The following is a 22684-nucleotide window of genomic DNA, read 5'->3' as shown; positions in this document are numbered from 1 at the left end:
CTCCCTATTTCTCATGGCCTAAGAGCCAGGTTGTGACAGTGTTATACACACACGCACGGGCGCGCGCACGCACGCACACACACACACACACACACACACACACACACACACACACACACACACACACACACACACACACACACACACACACACATGTATGTATATATATATATGTACCGGTATGTGCCCCTTTAATTTATTATTGTTATTATTATTGATACTAATAATAATATTTAACTTTTGTTTATTTCTCTCTAAACTCTGGAAATAGAAAAAGTTATACAAAAATCAATCAATAAAAAAATAAATGGGAAGCTAGGATTGTGTCGCCACAGTTTGACACTTTGCTGTTGCACTCTTTCTACGTTTTCTATGTTTTTCTACCCTGCACTACTGCTGTTTTGGGGGTGGTGTCATTTATTGTGCTCCACGCAGTAATTTCAGCCCAGTGAATTAAACAATAGCTCACTTAGAGGGATTAGTAGGAGGAAAAGGATGCTGTATTCACCAGAATTGTCGGCGGGCTGCAATTAAAACGTAATTACAGGCCTGCAGCTACATGATAGCTGTCCAAGCTGTGAAAAGAGGAGTCTCCAAATGTGGACAGAGGGCACGCCCACTGACTGTGGTGCAGATTCACAATGTGTGTTCTCATTGGTACGTCTGTGTCGTATGTATGTCTATGTACGTGCGTGCGTGCGTGTGTGGGTGTGGTGTCTTTTCTAACCAGCAGGTCAAGTGGCTCAGAGCTGGTGTCCCGGCGCTGGCGTTTGGAGCGGGCACGGGGCTGGGTGGAGGGCGGGTCCAGGAACAGCTTGTCATCCTGCAGGGTGTTGACGACGCAGGTGACATCGCCCACGTACGCTTTGGCCTCTTTGGCCGTCATGGCCCTGGAGAAGCCTTGCCCCTGGAAATAAAGAACAAACAACCGGAATGAATAGTGGTGTCAGTGTGTTATATAGAGGTGTATAGATTAGATTAGACTAGATTCAAATGTATTGTAAATGGCACATTTGGGCACAATTTGTTCCTCACATTTTTACCCATTCACATTCCGACAGCGGAGGCAACCATGCAAGGTGCCAACCTGCTCATCGGGGGAAATGAGGAGTTAAGTGTCTTGCTCAAGGACACTTCGACACGCTGCCCGGGAGGAGCGGGAATCGAACCGGGAACCTCCAGATTACCAGACGGCTGCTCTACCTCCCGAGCCACTGTCGCACAAGTACAGTGCAACAAAAAGTGAAAATGTAGCAGTAAAGTGCAACAGCAATATACAATGTACAAGTGATTAAACTGGGTACAAAGTACTACTAATTTATATATATAGATCTGCATATAGATATAGATCTGCCCAATACCTCGATGAGGTGCTCTTACGTGGTCAATAAATAAGGGACAAAACAGTGCACAGGAAGGCTGGAACGCTCATTGCTTTTAACAATGATAACACAAATTAGCGAATGACGTATTTCACATTTAGCTTAGTCAGGTTCACTCCCGCTTGGCATCTGTTGAAACCATACTGAGAACAAAAGACTAGCCCCCTCCACTGAAAGCTGAAGTATGACATTGGAGAAATGTTTTTATTGTTAAATTGAGCCCTTGATAAAAGGTCTGACAGTAAACAACAGCAGTAAAAAAAATCAAGTGCATTTTATAGCTAAAACCTTGTTTATATATGAAATGTTCATGAACATTGGAGTAACAACAGACCTGTATTTTGAGTTATGATGTATGTATGGATATAATCTGCACATTCCCCACCAGGTGGCTAAATCATCTGTTAATAAGGCTCTAACACCCTTACTTTAACCCTTACCCCTAACATTAAACATCACTGGAGAGATTAACCATAACTTAAAATAGAGATAATCTGCTGAAATGACTGGTGGATGATAATCCTAATCCGTTTCTATTATTCATCAAAAGCTAAATGCACACTCACAATGCCATGAGCGTGCATGCGGGAGGTAATAAAAAGGATCCTTGCACAGCTGTAGTGCATTTTCCTCTCACACTTACCCACCCAAGGGGGAGGGTACACATATCCCAGGAAATGTACAGCATCGCTGTTTTCCCACATTTACTGTAACAAATACATTATATGCTCAAAGGTTAGAAGGTTAAAACATTCTGGTTTGGGGCTTTAATGACTAGATTAGACTAGATCACTAGATTGAGGTGTTGTAATGGTTGTGATGGAGATACATGGAAAAGAGAGATGAATTCTTCCACATTCTCAACCTTTTTTGGGTCAACGCCCCCCAATCCAATGTCCAGGTCCAGTGAATCCCCATCCCCAACCAACATGGTAACACCCTAGACTTAGTGATAACAACAAGGCTGAACATTGATAAAGTATCAGTAATCGAATTACCTATATCTGACCATCACTGTGTATTCTTCAATGCTAACCTAAACTTAAAGGAAAACTCCAACATTTTGGGAAATTAGCTTATTTAACATCTTGAACATCTTACAACTAACCTAAAGTTAGTTTAGGTTCGTGTTAACGTTAGATAATGTACAAAATAAACGTTTTCCGCTGCTATAAACGTCACACTTTTATTTTGACAACCCCAGAAAGGAAGTCATTATATATGCTTTACGATCCTGTATTTGCAAATCTGGTATGTCATAAATGTATAGATGTAGCAGTACTGACTATCTGTATGTCATGTATGTCATATATGTCCTGATGAATTGAAAATGGGGGACCCTGGTGTAAACAAGACGAAAGTCTTTCTCTGGTCTGCATCCCCTTAACAATTGTGTGTATTGAGCTGTACTGTATTGTACCCATTCTGCAATCTGTTAATAAAGTTTTCAATCAATCAATCAATCAATCCTGATCTGTGTTAGCTCCGGTTAGCTCAGAGCGTCCGGTATATAACAATACCAGCCATTGGATTACTGTTTTCTAAATTGGGGAGGCTTTTAATCGTCAAGGTAAGAGGATTTCAAGTCATGGTATCCATAAACTTCAATCGGTTCGGATCTTTTGAATGAATGAGAATGTAAACAAACACAGCGTCACGTTGAAATCACTGGCTGCGCTCAGAGAGGAGTGGTTGGGCCAAAAAATAGTTCAGAGTATATTTGCTTATAAAACGTAATTGTCTAATTCAATTATTTTTTATTTCTCCACGTGGTGAATACACAGGTCACAACATGTTTACATGAACTTTTTGGAGTTGTATTTGGAGTGTATTCTGCAATCTGTTAATAAACTTTTCAATCAATCAATCAAACTATACACTGTAAGGCTCCGGATCTGCCTCACTTCCAGTGATGAAGCTAAGCTATGCTAACGGAGCGACTGTTCCCTAAGCTAAATGCACGCACAGAGACAAAAAAGGTATGTATCTTCTTGTCTAACTCCAGGGAAGATGTTAAATAAGCTAATTTCCCAAAATGTTGGAGTTTTCCTTTAACAGAGACAAAAACGGTAACCGTTGTAAAGCGAAGACTACTAGATGACATTGCAGAAGAGACATCTCAACAACACCCTATCATATACACTGGATGCTGTCGCTCCATTAAACTCATTCCCTGCCAACAGCGAGTTTACTCGTTATTGGGCGCCATGCGTTGAACGCCAACAACGAGTAAACTCGTTATTTGGTCAGTTTAATTTTTAAATTTTAATATTCAATTCAATGTCACGGACCTGTGTGTTGCCGTTAAAAGGCATACTGGGACCCCCCGAGGATGCAGTACCGGCCAGATCCGGCTAGGTGGCAGTATCGAGAGTGCAGTAAACCTGTTCCAGACCGTGTGTTACATTTAAATTCCTCCGGGCGCTAAATTTAGACGGAGCCGAGTAAATCGCTTCATCCGACCACTTCAAAACGCATCTGGCACACTCTATCCATAAATTGTGCCAAATTATGTCCGGGACCAGATGGACACCAATACTGGAAATCGCGATCAGACAATTGGAATATTCTTTTTGGAATACCCCCGACCAAAGGTAAGGACTATCTGACATCAATTTCAGCTTGATCCAACAATGTTTTCATATCGATCCAGCTGATCAGCGTCTGTAGTGTTCAACAAGAAAGCTGTTCAAAGCATAAAAAAATTACCCCCCCCCCCCCCTTTCATGCATTCATAATGAAACATAATACCTATTATATACATTTGATTTGGAAATACTAGCGTGTCCAGGCAAGAAACGCCAATGCTTATAGTAGAATACACATAGCGCCCTATAAACCAGCTTTTCAGGAATGATCCCGGATCACTCCTAAACTATACTTATATTCACCACGGGATAATGTGCAAACGTATGCATGAAAAGATTATCTCTTTTTTGCATGTTCGACAGAAGAAAGTCACTGTCAAATGACTATAGTATTGTCTTCATAGCTATAATATAGATATAGCTCTACAAACAAGGTGACGCACTCCTATCTTTAAAGCGTGGCATAGCTAGCATGGGACGAGGCTAATCCCTGGCGCTGAATGAGTTAAAGGAAAGAAAAAAGTAAGTGACAAAATCTCCCCATTGTTAAATAATAGCAGTGTTGGTCAGACAAAGAGAATCTGTAGAGCTGCTGAACGAAAATGGGAGGAAAACCAAGCTCACAGTCCACTGCGATATATACGTATAAGGAAGCCATGACTGCCTATAACAAAGAAATATGAGTGGCAAGAAAGACATTTTATTCGAAGATTATCACAGAGAATGTTGGAAACTCTAGAATAATATTCTCAGCCATCAACCAGCTACTCCACACTGCCCCCACCCCCTCCACAGTCATCTGCATCAACATGTGAAGAACTAGCATTATTCTTCAATAACAAAATAACTTAAATTAGAGCCAGCATTAGTCCTGATACAAACATGGACACCATCAGCAAACCCTGCTAAAAAGTAACCATTCGCTTGCATTACATCAAACTGTCATGTAATGTAACTCCTCCACTTCCTGTATTGACCCTATACCCACAGCATTTCTTAACCTCTTAACATGCGGGCAGAAAAGTGGCCATTTTTGTTTTAGTTTTTGAGGACTGCATACCTTTTTTGGAAACCAAAATACTATACTTTATACTTATAGCACATGCATAAGCCTGGTCTCTTTTGAAAGATAACATTATGAAGTTTATGATGATAAGTAGTATTTCCCCAGAAATTCGTATGGCTTAAACAACTCCCGAGATCCATAGCCTGAAGCCTTATGTAGTACATGTCTACATTTAAAAAAAGCTCAGTTTTCTCATAGACTTCAATTCATTCAGCGTTTATTCTCTTCCTGTTTTCGCTTGTGAGTTTTTCACCTAGATCCCTGATTCGTACATCCCCAGATGGGGTATCATTGGAAAGCCACACTCATTGGCTACAACCCTGTCCAATCATTTTCGAGATTGCCAAATTGACGGAACTAGAGCCCCAAGAGTCGGGAGTAGTATTTGCGCAATATCGTGTACTTTGCGCAAGCCTAAAATATCAGCATGTAACTCGAGAACCGCTGAACGGATTTTGTCACCTGAACAGGCTATCGACAGGCAACAAATGGGGCTTCAATTCGATATATATATTGTATTAAAAAATATGCACACCCGAGCCACTAGAGGTCGCCAAACTGCCTGTGGGCAAATCATCCTCAAAAGGGCCCACATGCATGAGTATTGCAAGTCATGTCCTAAATATTATAAATACATCGCTTCTGACAGGCATTTTCCCAGATGCATTCAAAACAGCCATCGTAAGACCCTTACTAATGAAACCTAAACTAGACAGTAATGTACTAACCAACTATAGGCCGATATCCAACCTCCCATTCATCAGTAAGACACTTGAAAAAAACTTCTTAATACAAATAAACTCCTTTCTCAAATAAAACAACATCATGGAGGAATTTCAATCAGGCTTCAGAACGCACCATAGCACTGAAACTGCTTACAAAAATATTTAGTGACCTCAGAATAAACTCTGATGCAAACAAAGTCTCAATTCTCGTCCTATTAGATCTAAGCGCAGCGTTTGACACGATCGACCATGATATCCTAATAAATCGTCTAGAAAAGTTAGTTGGTCTTTTTTGTATTAAAATGGTTCAGAACATATATCAAAGGGAGAAAATATTACGTCAGGCTTGGAGATTATTCTTCTGAGAAACATGACACCTACTTCGGAGTTCCACAGGGGAGCTGCCTTGGTCCATTATTATTCTCACTATACATGCTGCCACTCTGAGACATCATTAGAAAACACAATGTATCTTTCCATAGTTACGCAGATGACACACAATTGTACATCTCCGCTGAACCAAATTATCACACAGCTATTAACTCCATTTCCGCCTTAGCAATAAACAAATGGATGACAAATGGATGACGAACAACTTCCTAAAATTAAATGAGGACAAAACTGAAATCCTACTAGTCAGTCCTATAAAAGAAAGAGAAATGTTACAGAGCAATATGGGGCAACTTACTCCTTGGATCAAACCCGAAGTTACAAGTCTTGGCGTTATAATAGACTCAGACCTACGCTTTAAATCACAAGGTGACAAAAAAAATTTACTCTGTCTATTACTTTTTATTACAGAAAACTGTCAGGTATTAAACTGTGTGGGTATCAAACAAGAAAGACTGTCAGGCTTTAAAACTGTGTAGGACCCAAGCCTAGAACTGCACCCTGAGAGAGGGAACTGTGCCCTGAGTGGGAGGTTCGAAGGGTCAAAGTGGGTATCAAACTGGAGGGAAGTCAAGTTTTAAACTGTGGATACCAAACAGAGAAGGTAAAGACGACTTTGAACTGTCTATTTTAGGGCTGAGCGATTCTTGCTCAAATGTGAATCACGATTTTTCTCTCTAAGAATTGAGATCACGATTATCTCACGATTCTTATTCTTTCAATAAAATCATTTAAAAAGTAAAGTAAAAAGTTTAAAAAAATAAAAAAATTATAACGTTTTTTTTGTAATAAAAATAAAATCGTCATAACTTAGAAATGAGATTGCATAGGTCTTGCATAGTTTTTTTTTATTAATTGCCCAGCCCTAGTCTATTTTATCTTACTCTTTTTATTATTGTCTATTTAAAACTGAATCAACCCATAAACAAGGTGGCCTGTTGGGATGTTAGATCCTAATGTGAAAAACTGTGATTTTATATGTCTGCACTTTATGTGTCTTTTTTCTGTTGTGAAGCACTTTGAGCTGCAGTTTCTGTATGAAAGGTGCTATACAAATAAAGTTTATTATTATTATGATCAACAACCCCTCACACCCTCTGGGAATTACATGTTCGGCTCTCAACATTGATGGTTGTGATTTCTGTTTATCATCATGGGTATCTATGAAGTTCTCAACCATTAATGTTTCTAATTGGCTCGGTTTGTTGGCTCAGTTAAGTCTGTCAGTGTTTTGTTATCAAACGGAGGCGTCTAACAGAGTAGGCAACATTAGAAATAATAGCAAAGTAAATTACTTTACATTTTAGGTATTGTGTAATTTTAAGTAATTGAAGTTGGCCTATTATTGTCCACATTACATTTACAACCGTTAAAGTAGCCTAAATAGGAATCTGAAATTCAAACTTTCAAACTTGAATGAGTCATCGTTGTTGATAGTCAATAAAAAAGCCATGTGAGTGGTCGATTGAAATGGAGTCACCAGAACAGGCTATTATTTGCTATTTGTTTTTTGTTGGGACCTTCTGGAATTGAGAATGACTCCCCAACCTCTTTTGCAAAGGCAGATTTGCAAACTTGACATGACAGGTTCCTGGATTTGATCCGTTATGATACTCAAATTGAATAATATTTCTGGTGGCTGATATGGCAGATTTGCATAGGATTATAATCAGTGATGAGCTGGTCATTAATAGGCCACTTGTGCCGTGCGAATAGACTACTCATCGTGGGGCAGAAGGCACATCTAATTTTTCAAATCAAGTCAAGTGTTCCTTTATTAATCCCCTTGGGGAAATGCAGGTGTCATAGCAGCATGGGGGGGGGGGGGGGGGGGGGGGGTTACAGGCAGAAAAGATAATTATAGAAATAGTGAGAGTGTAGAACATAATAGTGGAATGGCAGAATTCAATCAGTAATAATAATAATGATAGATATTAGCAATAATAGTAGCAGACTGCACCAGCCAGAATCTGTGCAGTGTTTAGTATTAAGAGTCAGACAGTCCTCCAGCCGTTAGTTCTCCAATTATTGGCAGCAGTCCATGCCCACGGTTGTGGAGCCTGATGGCTACTGGCACAAAGGACTGAGGGGGTTGTGGTGTGTCGGGGTAAGAGTACGTTTATGGCTGAACGTGCTCCTCCTCTTGGCTAGCTCCTCATAGAGGGGGTGGGAGGGGTTTTCCAGTATAACATCCAGCTTTTTCCTTATCCTCCTCTCTGCCACCACCTCTAGTCTGAGCAGTTCAACTCCCACTACTACGCTAGCCTTCCTCACCAGCTTGTTCAGTTTGCCAAGTGTGTCTTGAAGAGGACGCTGGCTACCACAGACTGGTAAAACGACTGCAACAGCCTATTACACACGTTGAAAGACCTGAGACTCCTCAGGAAGAACAGCCTGCTCTGTCCCCTCCTGTAGAGGGCCTCTGTGTTGTCCAACCTGGCACAGTTTCTTGGGGGGCATCGGTGTGTTGCTCTCCAGTACATCTGACTGACTTTCTTAGGCTCTTTCTTAGAAGCCTATGCTAATTCATTATGGAGTAGGTGATTGAAGGACCTTGGCATTCGTATGAGCACTGCTGATAATTATTCATGTGAGCTTATCAGTGACAGGCTTGTGGTCCCCTCGACAATTGCACACAATATGTATTCTCTGCTGTCGGCCCAATCTGCAAGCACACACGTGTTGTGTATTTCGTAGTAGGTGTAGGATCTAATAAAATCTGAGTTTTAATCATTAAAATTCTTCCTGGTTTCAGATATGTATTTGTTTTAGTATAAAAATAAAAAGTACACATTACAGAAAGTAAACCTTCTTTGCTAAGAAGTGACACTATTATCACTTTCCACTTTCTGAAGTGGGATTTTGATTGTGGTCACTGCATGTAGGAATCTGTGTCCCGCTCCGCTGGCCTCCGACTTTGCGTGTGCATTATTATCTAGGTATGCGGTGCACCTCTAAACCTCTCTCATGATTCGAAGGTGAGAGCATCAATTGAGGAATGCAGTCATCTGTTCTAACCTTCTGAGCTTATAAAAATGTTTCCATTGTTCATGGATTGCTTCAACATTTTGGCTTCATCCTCATTGGATTATTGATGGACAAGCCGCCGTTGGAAGTTACAGGCAAGAAGGCACGCACACGCACAGACACACAAAATACAAACACACACAGTATCCCACTACAGTTTTGGATCCGATTCTTATTGCCCTGGTGTAGAATTATGTTTCTGTTGATTTGATCGTGATATTAATTGCTCATAAAGAAAGAAGTGTCATTATACAAGTTTCCCTAAAAGCTCAAAATGCTGTGTCATTCCATGTTTGTATACCATGTAGGCCTGTTTACAGGCAAATGAACATGACCAAAGTCTGCTGTTATTTAAGTGTAGCTCCTGAGGAAGTGGTGGAAATGCACAATGTGAACCTTCTGAGGCAATTAACACATTCGTGGCCAACCACGTATATACGTGTTTCGGATCCAACGCTTGAGGGCCAACCACGTGTATATATACGTGGTAAGGTTGTTTTGGCTTTTATTCCATTGTAATATCCTACTCAATGTCACCGAGCGGCACTGCAGATTTACCCTACTCTTGAGATTCGGAAAAGTGCATTACCGGCCAGATCCTCGTAGGGGCGCTGTCTCGATAATGCAGTGTTCCCTGTGGCAGAACGGATGAAGTTTTTTTTCATCCTGCAGTGAATTTTCCTGTTAGCCTGAAGCTATGCCTGTAGCATGTAGCCTGTAATACTTTTTGGGACGCTGAATTCAGTATGCAGTAAAGGAATATAGCATCAGTCAATGGACATATCGATCTACCAGATGGCGATCGATAACTGGGAAATCCTTTTTGGGATCCAACCGGCCCACGGTAAGAGCTTTTTCACGTACATGTCATGCTGATCAGGCCTGGCTTTGATAGCCAACCAGCCGATCAGCGAATGAGGCTAATGCCGTTATTGGTAATCAATAATCAGAAACGACGTCCCCCGCCCCCCCCCCCCCTTGCATGCATTCATGGTGGACCATGATACCAATAATATGCATTTTGAGTTTTAGCTCTAGCTTGTGTATAGCCAAAACGCCATTCGATTTAACGTTATTAGCTTAGCGCCCTGTATCTCGCCTTCCAGGAAATACCCCAGAACATTGCGGTATAACAATCATATTCACAACGCTATAAAATGGGAACGTATTTATGAAAAAATTATTTATTTAAGGCATATTGAAGGGACGGTTTATAGTGTCAATTGACAATGACAATGGACAGATAGCAATAATATAAAGTATAGATTTAGCTCTACAAACAGCCTCACGCACAATGAAAGGTTATGATAAGCTGGCCTTATAGAGTGAGATTAGATGGATCCCAGTGGCCGCGAAAGCGTTAACTGGCAATATTAAAACAAAGATAAACAATAATAATAATAATAACAATTGAAATTTTTTTTTTACTACATTTATAAAAGCGAGTGCCCCGTTTGAGCATCTCAAGGCCCTCCTTTTAACCATCATTCATTTTTAATCCGTCAAATTTGGCGGAGAGCCAAAGACCTGCACTTGAATATTTGAAAAGCGATGACAAGAGTGAGGTAGAAGTGAGGTTTGTTTGGACTACACAATATAAGAGTCTTGGCATTTTCCTAAATATCCATGACCGCTGGAGAACAGATTTACAGGTCGACATGTACTGGGCCGCGGGTACTGCATCTCTGCGTGCCACTCAAGTTTTTTAATGGAATGACTTTTATTTATTTATTTGGATCTCCATTAGCTGTACACTATGGCGCCAGCTATTCTTCCCAGGGTCCGACGTTTGACAGATGTCTGCAACCCAGAAATATCACCAAATCCATTAACAAAATCATTAGCACCTTTTTTGCATTATGCTCCTCCAGCCACTGCTAGAATCTCTTGACATTTCATTCCTTGAATACTCTGCAGTAGGTGGTACTGCTCTAAATGATTCTGGTGCAGTGAGGAATACGTGGTATGGCAAATGATTTGCAAGTAAACAAGGGTCTGAGTTATTAAATGAACATCGAACCATCAATTGTTGCTACAGAGCTTAAGAGCTAAACACAAACCACTTTAGCAGTCGATTATCCCCAATAAATATTTCCCCACAGAGTCCAATAGGAAGAATTCGCAATAAGATGCAGCTACTACAGACATGTGTGGGTTCTGTAAGAGGAGTGGGTTTGAGGCTTGTTTGATATCTCCAGACTCTTCCTCAATGGCAGTCATTTAGTCAACCACACCAGAGTACTACATCAGAGTCATCCGTGACAGACATTTTCATAGAAGAGATTGAAGCTAACGGAACGTAGGCCAAGTGCGTCCACATTTTTATAGGATTCTATCACATTTTCATAACAATAGCACCCTGCGCCGTTTTCATTGAGGTTTCTTACAAATTAACGATGCTTTATCTTGTCCTTTATATGCCGATTATCATTAGAATCTTAAATTGTACCATATGTCCCCCTTTAGACAACATATGTAATGCTACCAGCGCACTTTTGTTAAGATAATTAGTTGGCCATTCGCGGTCGCTATACCGAGGTTGCAGTAATAGTTTAACGCTGTTCAGATCACGTCGGAGAATATAGACCCATCCCAGTGACCTGCGACCTGTGCTAACGCTCTTGGGAAATGCAGTGTTGTAGTTCTCAACATTTTCAGCCTTTAATTTTAAACCAATGCTGCCATCTACTGACAACAAAAAAGTGTTGTCTAATCGTCACCTTGAGAGCTACTTCCGTATACAGCGCCGCCCCAAACCCATTCTAGAGATTCCCACTTTTTGCTGGGAGTGGGGCGTGGCCGTATTTGGTCCCAGCAATAAGAGTGGCTGCAATTGGTCACTGTGACGTTATAGCTGGAGGAGATAATGGACTCTGGTGAGGTTTATAAATGTTGTTTCTAACAATCACTGCATGGGAAGAATTAAAAAAAGACTTGAATTATAATGTCTGTATTTAAAAAACGGGAGGGGTCGGTGGCATATCTGTTCCTTTAATGGGGATAAATGTATTAGAATTTAAACTGAATGACTTAAAGGAAAATTTTGGGAAATACACTTATTTGCTATCAGTTTGAATATTGCTATCAGTTTAATCTCTATGGGGCGAATTCACAAAGGGATTGTGCTGCTTTTTCTGACGCTATGCCTGCATGCGCAAATAGCCCCAAAACAAACCTTGCTATTTACAAAGCACTCACAAAGGGTGAATTACCATGCTAACTGCGTTGCCATCATCATTGCATCACTGTGCGTCCTGCACACTCATATGCTCCAGAATAAACGTTTAATTTATAACGTTTCGTCAGGTCCATGAGGAGTAGACGCTGGAAACACGGTCAATGAAAAGTGCATTCTGGAGTATATGAGAATGCGGGGTCTATTCTCTTAACTAAACATTAAATACAACTTAATTTCTCACAAATATTCAAATATTCCTAAATCTGAAATAATTTTCACTGGTGTAACGGGTGTAAAACTCACTCCCCAGAGGCATCCAAACTGAGCGCTTAGAAGGGAATTCCTTTCTTGGTGCAGCGGTTTGTGATGTCGCCCGCAGTGCGGACGCCTGGGGTTCGACTCCCACTCAAGGCATGGTCGAATTCGTGGCAGGGGCGAGTTGCCTCTGTTACACTGGCACACAGTGCCTAACTTCGGCCGAAAGATTCAGCACCATGGACAGGTCTGCTCAAACAAATTTATTTTGGGATGACATGACAAACCAAATTGGACGATTTGGTACCATCTGGGTGGGCAAATTCTAGATGTGATTTTTATTTTATTTCTATACATCCCTAGATTGTGTTTTGATATGGTAGACATTTTGGTTTTGTAGCTTATTAGTGGTTATAAAAAACTGGCCCTGTCCACACGAGCGCTGGATTTAATATAACCATGATTGTATGTGCGCAGTTGCACTGTTCGGCCACACACAACCGGGGATTTGCTACACTGCAACCGCGGTCTTGAAAACCGGAGCCCAGGGTGAAGTTTTGCGGTTTTGCAGTTGCGTGTGGGCATAGCAACCGAGGCTATTCCCAGTATTTACAGCAGAGCTGTCGCAATTATTTCCCATGTTCACGGCAGACTGTCAAACAATAGCAAGTTAGCAACCGAGCGCGGGGTAGAGAGATTAGAGCAGAGCCAGCTACACCAGTGTTTACAGCAGAGCTGTCCCAAGTAGCGTTATATGAAAATGATTGTAACAAACTTTTGTTCGAAACGTATCGTCTGTGTTGAAGAGTGTTGTGATCGACTGATGTCTGTTGTCGCATTCCTGACCTGATGCTCAGAGTAAACATGTAGCTGCGGCTAAACTGAACTCATGTGTTGTCAAGTTATTGTTATAAGGAACCCAGTCCAGACTGCATCCCCTTAACAATTGTTTGTATTGAGCCGTATTGTATTGTACCCATTCTGTAATTTGTTAAATAACGTTTGCATCCATTCATAGCGGTAACGTTACCACATTACGTTAGCATTTAAGCTATATACTATACATAGATATAGCCATTCACATTAGCATGTAGCTAACAACACCGGCGGTCTTTTGTGAGACTAAACTATCCGCTCTTGGTGGTAAATTGTGTTGCTGATGGTTCTGTTTCGTTATGGCTTCGCTCAGCACCAGTTGCACTGTACTTCACTTCGTGCACATGCACTGAATAAAAAATTCCACCATGTACCTTTACATCCCAACATTCGTCTGACCACACCCCCATCCGCTTACCTTCATAAGCAGGTGTGTGGTCACCTACTCGCTTCCTTCTTCACTTTCACCACAAGGAAGTGCCTTCGGTAGATCCCCACTTGACGAGGTTGTTAGCTGAAGAAAGTTGAGACGTGTTTACATTGTGCTTATTTTTTTCTTCTCTCATATATTCGATAGAAAAACCTAAGTCATAATGTCTACTCCGGAGAGTCGTGTTCGCAGCGCCACTCTCCACCAGCGGTTCTCCATTTCCGCCTCCGTCGTACGTCCTGGAGCGGGGCTGTTGCCTCTCTCGTGGTTGACAGCCACGTCCGGTAGGCGTCCGATGGGTAGTTTGCCTCTCCAAGGAGCTGGTGCACCGGTGCGATGGCCTGGTCCTGGCTCTGGTTCCTCTGTTTCCGAGGAATCGTCCGCTGTTGGGCGGCCGGTTCCTTTGGTTCCAGGGGATTTGAGACGCAAACTTTTTGCGTCGGCTCGCTCCCGTCGCAAGATGGTGGCTTGCAGACGCGAACAGCCCGGGTTTGGTGAGTTGCTGGAGCCCAGTGAGGATGCGTCGGTCTCTACATGTCCGATGGAAACAGAGGATTACATGGTAGAGGCGGACGGGTTCTTATTTGAAGGCCCGGTGGAGGTAACACTGGAGGGGGGTGAGATGTCTCCTTGGGGCGCCTCGTTTGAAGACGTTGGAGAAGAACCTCTGACTCGTCGGCGGGATGCCCTGCTATCAGCCACATCGGAGTGTGGCTCCTTGACCAGTGGAAGCCTGCTGTATGTGAGGGATGCGGGCTCGGTGGAGGAAAGTCTGCAGGGGGAACTGCAGGCTTTGTTTCCCGAGCTCATGGCGGTGGCGGCAGTCGCAAACGGCGTGCCGCTGCCGCAGCCACTGCCTGTTCCTGTCCCTGATGATCTCATAGGTCATTTATGGCAGCGTCGCCCGGTGAGAGGGGTGGACGTTGTCTACCCATTTTTCCCCTCAATGGGGGCCTATGTTCGTCAGGGCCAGGTGGTGTCCCACATCATAGGCCTCACCCCCGCCTACGTACAAGTTATGCGGGTGGCGGGTTTGGTCGACGGTATGAGGGAGGGCGTGCCACGTCTTGATAGGCCGATGGCCGCGCTCCTCTGTCCGGAGGTGGTGTGGGAGCCGTTACGGAAGCCGGTTCCTCAAGGGAAATCGGCTAGGCGGTTGGCATACTGGAGCGACCAGTCATTTATCTCCGGAACACAATCTCTAGCTGCCGCGTCTAACATCGCGCAGCTGGCAAGATTCATGTACGGGATATTGACGGGCGGCATGGAGCAGAGTGATGTACAACATGACCAGCTCTCCCAGGCGGCAGGAGCTATCCTGCATCTGACTCAGCTGCAGGCCATAGCCGCTGTGAAAGTGCGCGCCCTGGCAACTCTGAACCAGCGCCACCTTTGGCTGGAGCAGGCGCGTGTGCCGGAGAAGAAGAGGCTTCCACTTCTGACGGCACCCCTCTCCGATGCTGGACTATTCGGGAAGGCCCTGCAGTTGATGACCTCGACGTGCAGAGAGATGCAGGAGGAACGCTCCGTGCTCCAACATCATTTTCCCCCTCCCGATGTCGCCGGTGGAGTCAGACGGCTGCCACGTCGTCGAGCGTCTTTTGCCGTGGCTGCTGCTGCCACCACCGCCACTGCTGGTCCTTCGAGGAAGAAGGCCAGGAGGAGAGAGAGCGCCTCCGCTACAGCCGGCCCATCTACGCCCGGAGGTGACGGTAGGGACCGTCGAGACCAGCCGCCGATTGCTTACCGTCCCTCCGGGGCTCCCCGGGGTGGCAAATCCCGAGCGGCTCGAGGCGGCAGGCGCCGCTAGACCCAGTGACTTTTTTCCCCTGTGGTCCCCTCTGTTTTCCCTTCCCGGCCTTACTATATGATTTGTTCAGAAATAAAAAGTCCCCTCTAAAGGGGGACTGTATTTTTTGTTAACAAACTGTGTGTTTCTTCACCAAACATATGATGGGGTTGCAAAGTGTGAATCTTCACTAGTATGGGTTGATAGGAGGGTTACGTTCATGTTAAGAGCTTAAGCAAGGTCTGCAGCCTACACTCGGTTGAAAAAGGGTTTTTTCTACCTCGGCCTGAGTCTCCACATAAAGGTAGAGGTTACTTGTATGTTCTGTTGCTTACACAAGTAATGTTGAGCTGCAAAACTGTTGTGTTAGTTGCAGTAATGCTCGTATGAACACGTACCACGGCTCAGCCGTTCTCGCTCTCTCTATCAGTGTTTTCTATGTTCAACATAGATGCAGGTGTAGGATTCACACACACACGCGACTTGGTTTTGTTGTAAACCCTGTTCACAGTTGTCTGTGGTTAGCATGCATTGTATTAGCTTGCGCTATTCATTAGCATTGCTACTAAAGGTATCGTGTGCTAAAGTTGTTGTTGTGTGCAAGGGAAGGGCTTGTGAGGGGGTACCGGATAAACCCCTCCTTCCCTCTTCTGATTGGTCAGGGGGTTTATTCATCTCTTGTCAGTCCAGTCAGGGCCAAGCCGTTAGGCGACTTGGCAGGGAGGGGGGGGGGGGGGGTTTCCCTGACTCTGCTCCTATTAAACAGGCGTTGAGTGTTGGGTTTCCCCTCGTCATAGCACACGTCACTACGCACGTTGCTATTGACGATGGCTTCCGTGAGTTAGACCTGTATGTACGGTCTGTTGTTGTGTCGGGATAGAGCGTGGGTTCCACTACGCTCGATATATGTGTAACTTGAGTCGGTTGGTCACATGACTCAAGATTGCCATGGCTTTTTCACTCTATGACTCACGTGGGAAGTCTCTCTGGGGAGTTCCGTCTAATCCTCTGTCGTGGGGGTGACTGGATATAAAAATGTGAACAGTTTTTATCCTCAGCTGTGTCAAATGGGATTCATGTCAGTCGGTGCTTCTTTTCTTTTTAATAAAAGAGTGTGGAGTATAGGAAGCACCACACCCTTCTTGTCGTTCTCCCAGGCGCCTTGAGGATTCAATGAAGGGTCTAAATTAGCCTGTTCATTGATGTGGTTGTGTCCCGACGCATGCATGGTGCTAGCTCGGGGTGTTTCTGATAAGAATCATGCGGGTAGCTAGTACGCCTTGGTTGCTTGTTGTTAAAACAGCGTTTTTATAAAGCAACTGGGATGGAGGGTTTGTCCTCTTCCGAGAACCTGTTACTGGTTCTCGACGGGTTCTCGTTCATGTCTGGGGGATGTTAACGGAATAGATCAGAACATAGGTAGAGGGGTCTCACGCCCTTGGGGTGGGCCACCGAGCACGGTTCACACCGGCCTGTCTGGGTGGCGCCCTCTTTTCATGTTTTTTGATCGACATGCATATCTGCCCCTTCTCCCGGAGTAGGCATGTCGGCGTGATTAGGGCACGGGACTGGTTCTGGTCACGCTGGTCCAGGTCAGTTAACCCGTTTGTCCGCCGGGGATGCAGATCTGCTGTTCTGGTACCCTGAGGGACTTGGGCTTTTTTCGGGGGAAAAATGCCGGGTCGGCCCGGGGTGTCACAAGGTTAGGCGTTATGGAGACCCTTGTTGGGTACTCTTTTGTACCTGGCACTATCATAAGGGGCTGGTTCTCTTTTTCTTCGCTCCTCTCTCACGCATGGCGGAGAGAGGGCTGTTGGGGTGGTCTTCTGGACCTCCTCTGGTAACCCTGTGTGCTTCCCGAGCCGCCGGGCCCGGTCCGAAGTAAAGTTTTGTTGATACCGTAGACCTGGGATAACCCTTTTTCTTGAGGGGTTATAGGAACAACCACCGCATATGGTACCAAGGGGGTGGTTGATTCCCTGGTGTGTTGGAGCAGAGTCAACTCCCGGGTTACCCGGTTGAGTGTGCCCCTGCATGTTCATGACATCTGCCAATCATGTCAGCCTTCTCTGCCTCGACCCCTCTGGGTGATTTTTTTTTAATGGAGGCTTTGTCATGGTGATCAACAACGCCAGCATACGCCGGGGGGGCTGTTTTCAGCTGACTCCTTTGGCGCCTGTCTCGTCCGCAGTGCTCCAGGCTCAGGTTACAGCCTGCTGCCTGGTTTCCCCGGTGCGCTGCCTGCTTCCGTTGGTTAACCTTTTGAGTGCTTACGGCCATGCTGACTGCCTGTTCTGCAGGGTCAGTGTGCCAGGCGGTGTGCTATTGGGGGGAAAGGGCCCGCTCTTGGAGGGGCCTTATCCGAATACGCTGGCGATGTGGGGGGCGGTGTCACTAAGTGACCACCTGGTGGGGTCTTGATGCCTGGCGTCATTGACCTCTCCAGGCCCCCTTTTTCCAGGGGATCCAGTCCCTTCAGTGGGACTGGTTCTTCCTTCGCGCTCCGCTGCTACGGCCTTGCCACGGGGTTGGGGTTGCTCTTGACCCCGTGATTTTGGGGGCAGTAACGAGGTTTGTTCCTTTCGTTCGTTCCCTGGTGGCATGCGGGTTGTGCGTGTGTGTAGTCGTGGGGTCAAGCCACGGTCTGCTCACCCTGTGCGTTGAGTTGCTTGAGTTCCTCTTCGCCCGGTCGGATCCGTCTCCCTCCCGTAAGCCTCCAATAGGGGGGGTATCCTCCATTAGGGAGGGTCGGGGGGCTCGGTCCTCCCCGGTCTGATGGTTGTGGGGGGCCTCAGCGGGGTACATTTGTCGGGCTATGGCTCCCGCTCAGCTCCTGTTGTGCAACTGGTGCTGAGCGAAGCCATAACGAAACAGAACGTAAGGTTATGTATATAACCAAGTTCTGTGAGTTATGGTGCGCTCAGCACCAGGACGCCGCTCCTGCCCTTGATCTCGCCTTGTGGTGAAAGTTTGGGAAGGAGGCGAGTAGGTGACCACACACCTGCTTATGAAGGTAAGCGGATGGGGGTGTGGTCAGACGAATGTTGGGATGTAAAGGTACATTTTTATTCAGTGCATGTGCACGAAGTGAAGTACAGTGCAACTGGTGCTGAGCACACCATAACTCACAGAACTTGGTTATATACATAACCTTACGTTTTGTTTCATCAACAAATGAGAGGCAGAACACACAGTGAATGTATCCGTTTGTTTATTGCACTTTTATTGCAGTTTCTTTCTTTGCTGAAAAATATATCCTCCGTTGGCAAAATGACATTTTTTTTTTTATCCACTTTTTCTCCCATTTTTCTATATTTTCTCCCATCCCAATTTCGTATCATCCAATTCAACCCTCCCCTGTCACGAACGCTGTTTCTTGCCTCCCACAAGCCGGCTGCAATGTGGACTAAGTCATACATAGCACAAGTCCCCTCCGGTACTTGAGGTAACAGCAGTCGCATCTTTTCACCTGCGCAGCTCGATCTCTCAGTGTCGAGGAGTAACGCGTGGGAGGCTCACGCTGCCCCCGACACTTCCTGATTCTACTGCGCAGGCGCACCAACCGACTTGTAGGAGTCGCTTGTTCACAACGCCCGATCCCCACCCTTCAGTTTCCCTCCCCGTAATACGGCCAATGTGTATTACTGCGGACGACCAGCTAAACTGAAAACAATGTGGAGAGCTGGATTCGAACACGCGAATCCTAGCGTCTCCACACTGGTGGCGAGTGCCTTGCCCACTACACCACCTAGCCGCCCCGCAAAATGACATTTAAAGATGGCGGCTAAACAGGAAGTTTAGTGAGCGTTCAACCTTTTCTGATTGGTTGAAATGGCCTTCATGTCTGAACAACATCGCCTCCTACTGTTTTGGCATTGTACTACATGTATAGGTTGCTGGTTTTCCAGCCGCCGGGGAGTACGCAATTATATGCGGTTGTTCACCTGTGTGGGGACAGAGGTTTATTTTTTTCAAACTTCGGTTACATTAAATCCAGCGCTCGTGTGGACAGGGCCTAAGTCTCCTGCCATATATATGCACCTGAGTCTCCTGAACACGTAGAGATAAACCCTGAGGCGATCGGAGCTATGGTAACCTTTGCGCACCTACCGCATAATACCACAACAATGAGGCATTCACCTGTAGGGGGTAGGTGCGCAAAAGGAAAGTCCGATCAACTCTGGGTTTATCTCTACGTGATCAGGAGACTCTGGTGCATAAAAATGTGGTCATGTCTCTAGTTTGCGATGTACAGTATAGGAATAAAAAAAATTAATGACTAGAATTTGCCCACCCAATTGGTACCAAAAAAGTGTTTGGCCCAAGGACTAGAAGAGCTACAGTATTGATTCGTCAGGACTTCCAATTCGTGATCAGAGAATTGAAGCTTCTGTTTTCTGTCTGCCATTGTCCAAGAACATGCATACTGTTGCATGGGCAGTATTTATACTATTTTACCATATCCAGAGCAAATTGCACTCCGCAAGCCAACTGCGCTGACAGATATCAGGAGCAAATTGCACATGGGCATGTTTGCGCTAGTATATAATTTGCGCAATATCTTTAGTGAATAGGTCCTGAAGACAAAGCAAATAGCGGGCACAAATCAGACGCAGTTAAGGGTGCAATTAGCGGGCGCAATCCTTTCTTTGTGAATTCGCCCCTGTGTGTCCAGTAGGACTGGAAGCAGTAGGGAGCAGATAGCCTAGCTCCGTCAAAAGTGAAGAAATACAACTTCCAACAACTCCAAAACTGATGCACTGAGATTCAATTGATATCAATCTACTCTGGGAAGACGGCAAATAAGAGTATTTCCCAAAATGATGGAGTGTTCCTTGGAGTGTTCCTTTGACATTACCCTCATGCTGGGATGAGACTAAATTATGTTGTGGCCGACATGTAATGCCCGATGAAAGTAATCAAAGAACAGCAATGTGGTGTCTGGGACACCCCACAGCACCCAGGGGAAAGTCTGGAATGTTAGGACGTTTCGCCTTTCTTATTCTAGTGGGACAATTCCTGCAACGTGTTCTTTGACTTTGGACTAAAAGTCCAAAGCAAACCCCCGGTCCCTGGCGAACTCCATGCCAAGATGGCATGCGGTGATGTGTCAGGGACACGTGCATAGTGTGCCTCGTCTCCCAGCCAAGACACAGCAAGACTTTACGACGCTATGATAATCTGACACAGTGACCATGGTGAAAGACAAAAGTACTGTGTCACGTCGTTATGGAATGGTGTCGCTATCCATTCATTCTTTATAGGCCTCCAGCGTGTGAAAACCTTGTCACTCCAATGTTGGCTGTTTTCTAATGAGAAAATTTTATTACACCCGCGCACGGCATGTCCGTCTATCACATCGCTAACTCCTACAGTTCTTATCCAATTTGGATCAACTTCATGGTTGACAGTCAGCCAAGACGAGACCTGCATTATTGACCCCCCCCCCCCCAAATGGATGAAAGATCGACAGCAGAGACCAGGTTAAAAGTTTTAGCCATTGATTTGTAGATGTCTGACTGAGGGACGCTAGGTGGGGATGCAAGCAGAGAGTGTTTAGGAGAGCCTTGCTCAAGTATATTACCCAGTCTCCTAGTGTTCCTTGGTGTTCCTAAATATTCATGACTTGAGGGCGGAGTTTACAGGTAGACGTGTGCTGTAGCGTACACGCCACTCTCGCTCCTATCACTTAGTTTAGTTTAGTTTATTAGGATCCCCAATTGGCTACAGCACTGCAGTAGCTATTCTTCCTGGGGTCCACAAAAAAGCTTACACATTGTGACCATGCAACATAATACTTACATCATAACATGACACTAGTAAACAGGACAAAGGACTAGTATACACACACACACACACACACACAGACATAATACTTACATCATAATATATAACGTTACAAGCAGTAATGCCAGCAACTAGTTACTAAGTAACTAGTTACTGTAATCTGATTACTTTTTTCAGTAAATAGTAATCTAACTTGTTACTTTTTACAAGCCAGTAATCTAATTACAGTTACTTTTCCAAGTGGCTGTGAGTTACTATTTAGTTACTATCTCATAATGCTGATGATAAGAGAGCCAGGGGTACAGTCAGCTAGACCGGAGTATGGCCTGATGGCTGATGACGTCTCATGATGACCTGTCTGAGCAGCCAATCATGATTTATGACATTATGCACTTTCAATAAAGCATTATATAAAAAAAAACTGTTGTCATTCTTGTGGCAGCAGCAGGGGGGACGACGACGACTTCGTAACCTAGTTAACTTATGATAATCAAGTAATCAGTAAAGTAACTAGATTACTTTTTAAAGGAGTAATCAGTAATCAGATTATTTTTTACAAGTAATCTGTGGCATCACTGGTTACAAGTAATCAGGACAAAGGACTAGAGACTTGGACTAGTACACACACAGGACATGTTACTCCATTACTTTCATTTAGTCAAAGATGACAAGAACATTCTTGTCGATCGGTAATCTATCAAAACTGTGCTCAAGGTTTAGGTGCACATTGTAAGAAAATGTCAAAGGTTGGGACTCTTGCACTCTACAAGGATGAAGTCTCCTTCACTTGGACTACCGTATGTATTTCATGGAGGCAGGGAAATTCCTCAATCCTACTGGGTAGAATTAATGTAGAATAGAAAAATGACTTAAAATCTCTTGAAACAACTGCTATCCAACAACAACAACAGTGTTAACTACTAAACACTACACTGTATACCATTATCAATAAGAGGATACATTGTCTATAGTGTATTTCCATTATATTATGCCTGTAATTCCCCCACCCTGTCCTCAAGGGGATTAATAAAGGAACACTTGACAATAACAAGTTGTTTAAAAAAGATTGTCCTTCATCAATTTAAGCCAGCGCTGCTTTTGATCAAGCCTGTAGTAGCCTTGTTACCAAAAAGCTTTTCAGGTAATGAGCTTTCACACCTGAAGTGTGTCTGGGTCCTCTGTTGAAAACAA

General features: G+C 44.4%; 1 protein-coding gene across 1 annotated transcript in view; it reads right to left on the bottom strand.

Annotated features, from left to right (window-relative positions):
* Nucleotides 1–22684, bottom strand: part of plxnb2b (plexin b2b) — a 252668-nt gene that overhangs the window by 39777 nt on the left and 190207 nt on the right. Inside the window, exon 21 of the mRNA XM_084334929.1 lies at nt 728–907. Within this exon, the coding sequence (XP_084191055.1) occupies nt 728–907 (180 nt within the window). The remainder of the gene's footprint in view (nt 1–727; nt 908–22684) is intronic.

Source organism: Notolepis coatsorum, assembly GCF_963971535.1.
Source record: "Notolepis coatsorum genome assembly, chromosome: 18".
In the NCBI taxonomy this organism is placed as follows: domain Eukaryota; kingdom Metazoa; phylum Chordata; class Actinopteri; order Aulopiformes; family Paralepididae; genus Notolepis; species Notolepis coatsorum.
This window is presented reverse-complemented; position numbering and strand designations above follow the sequence as displayed.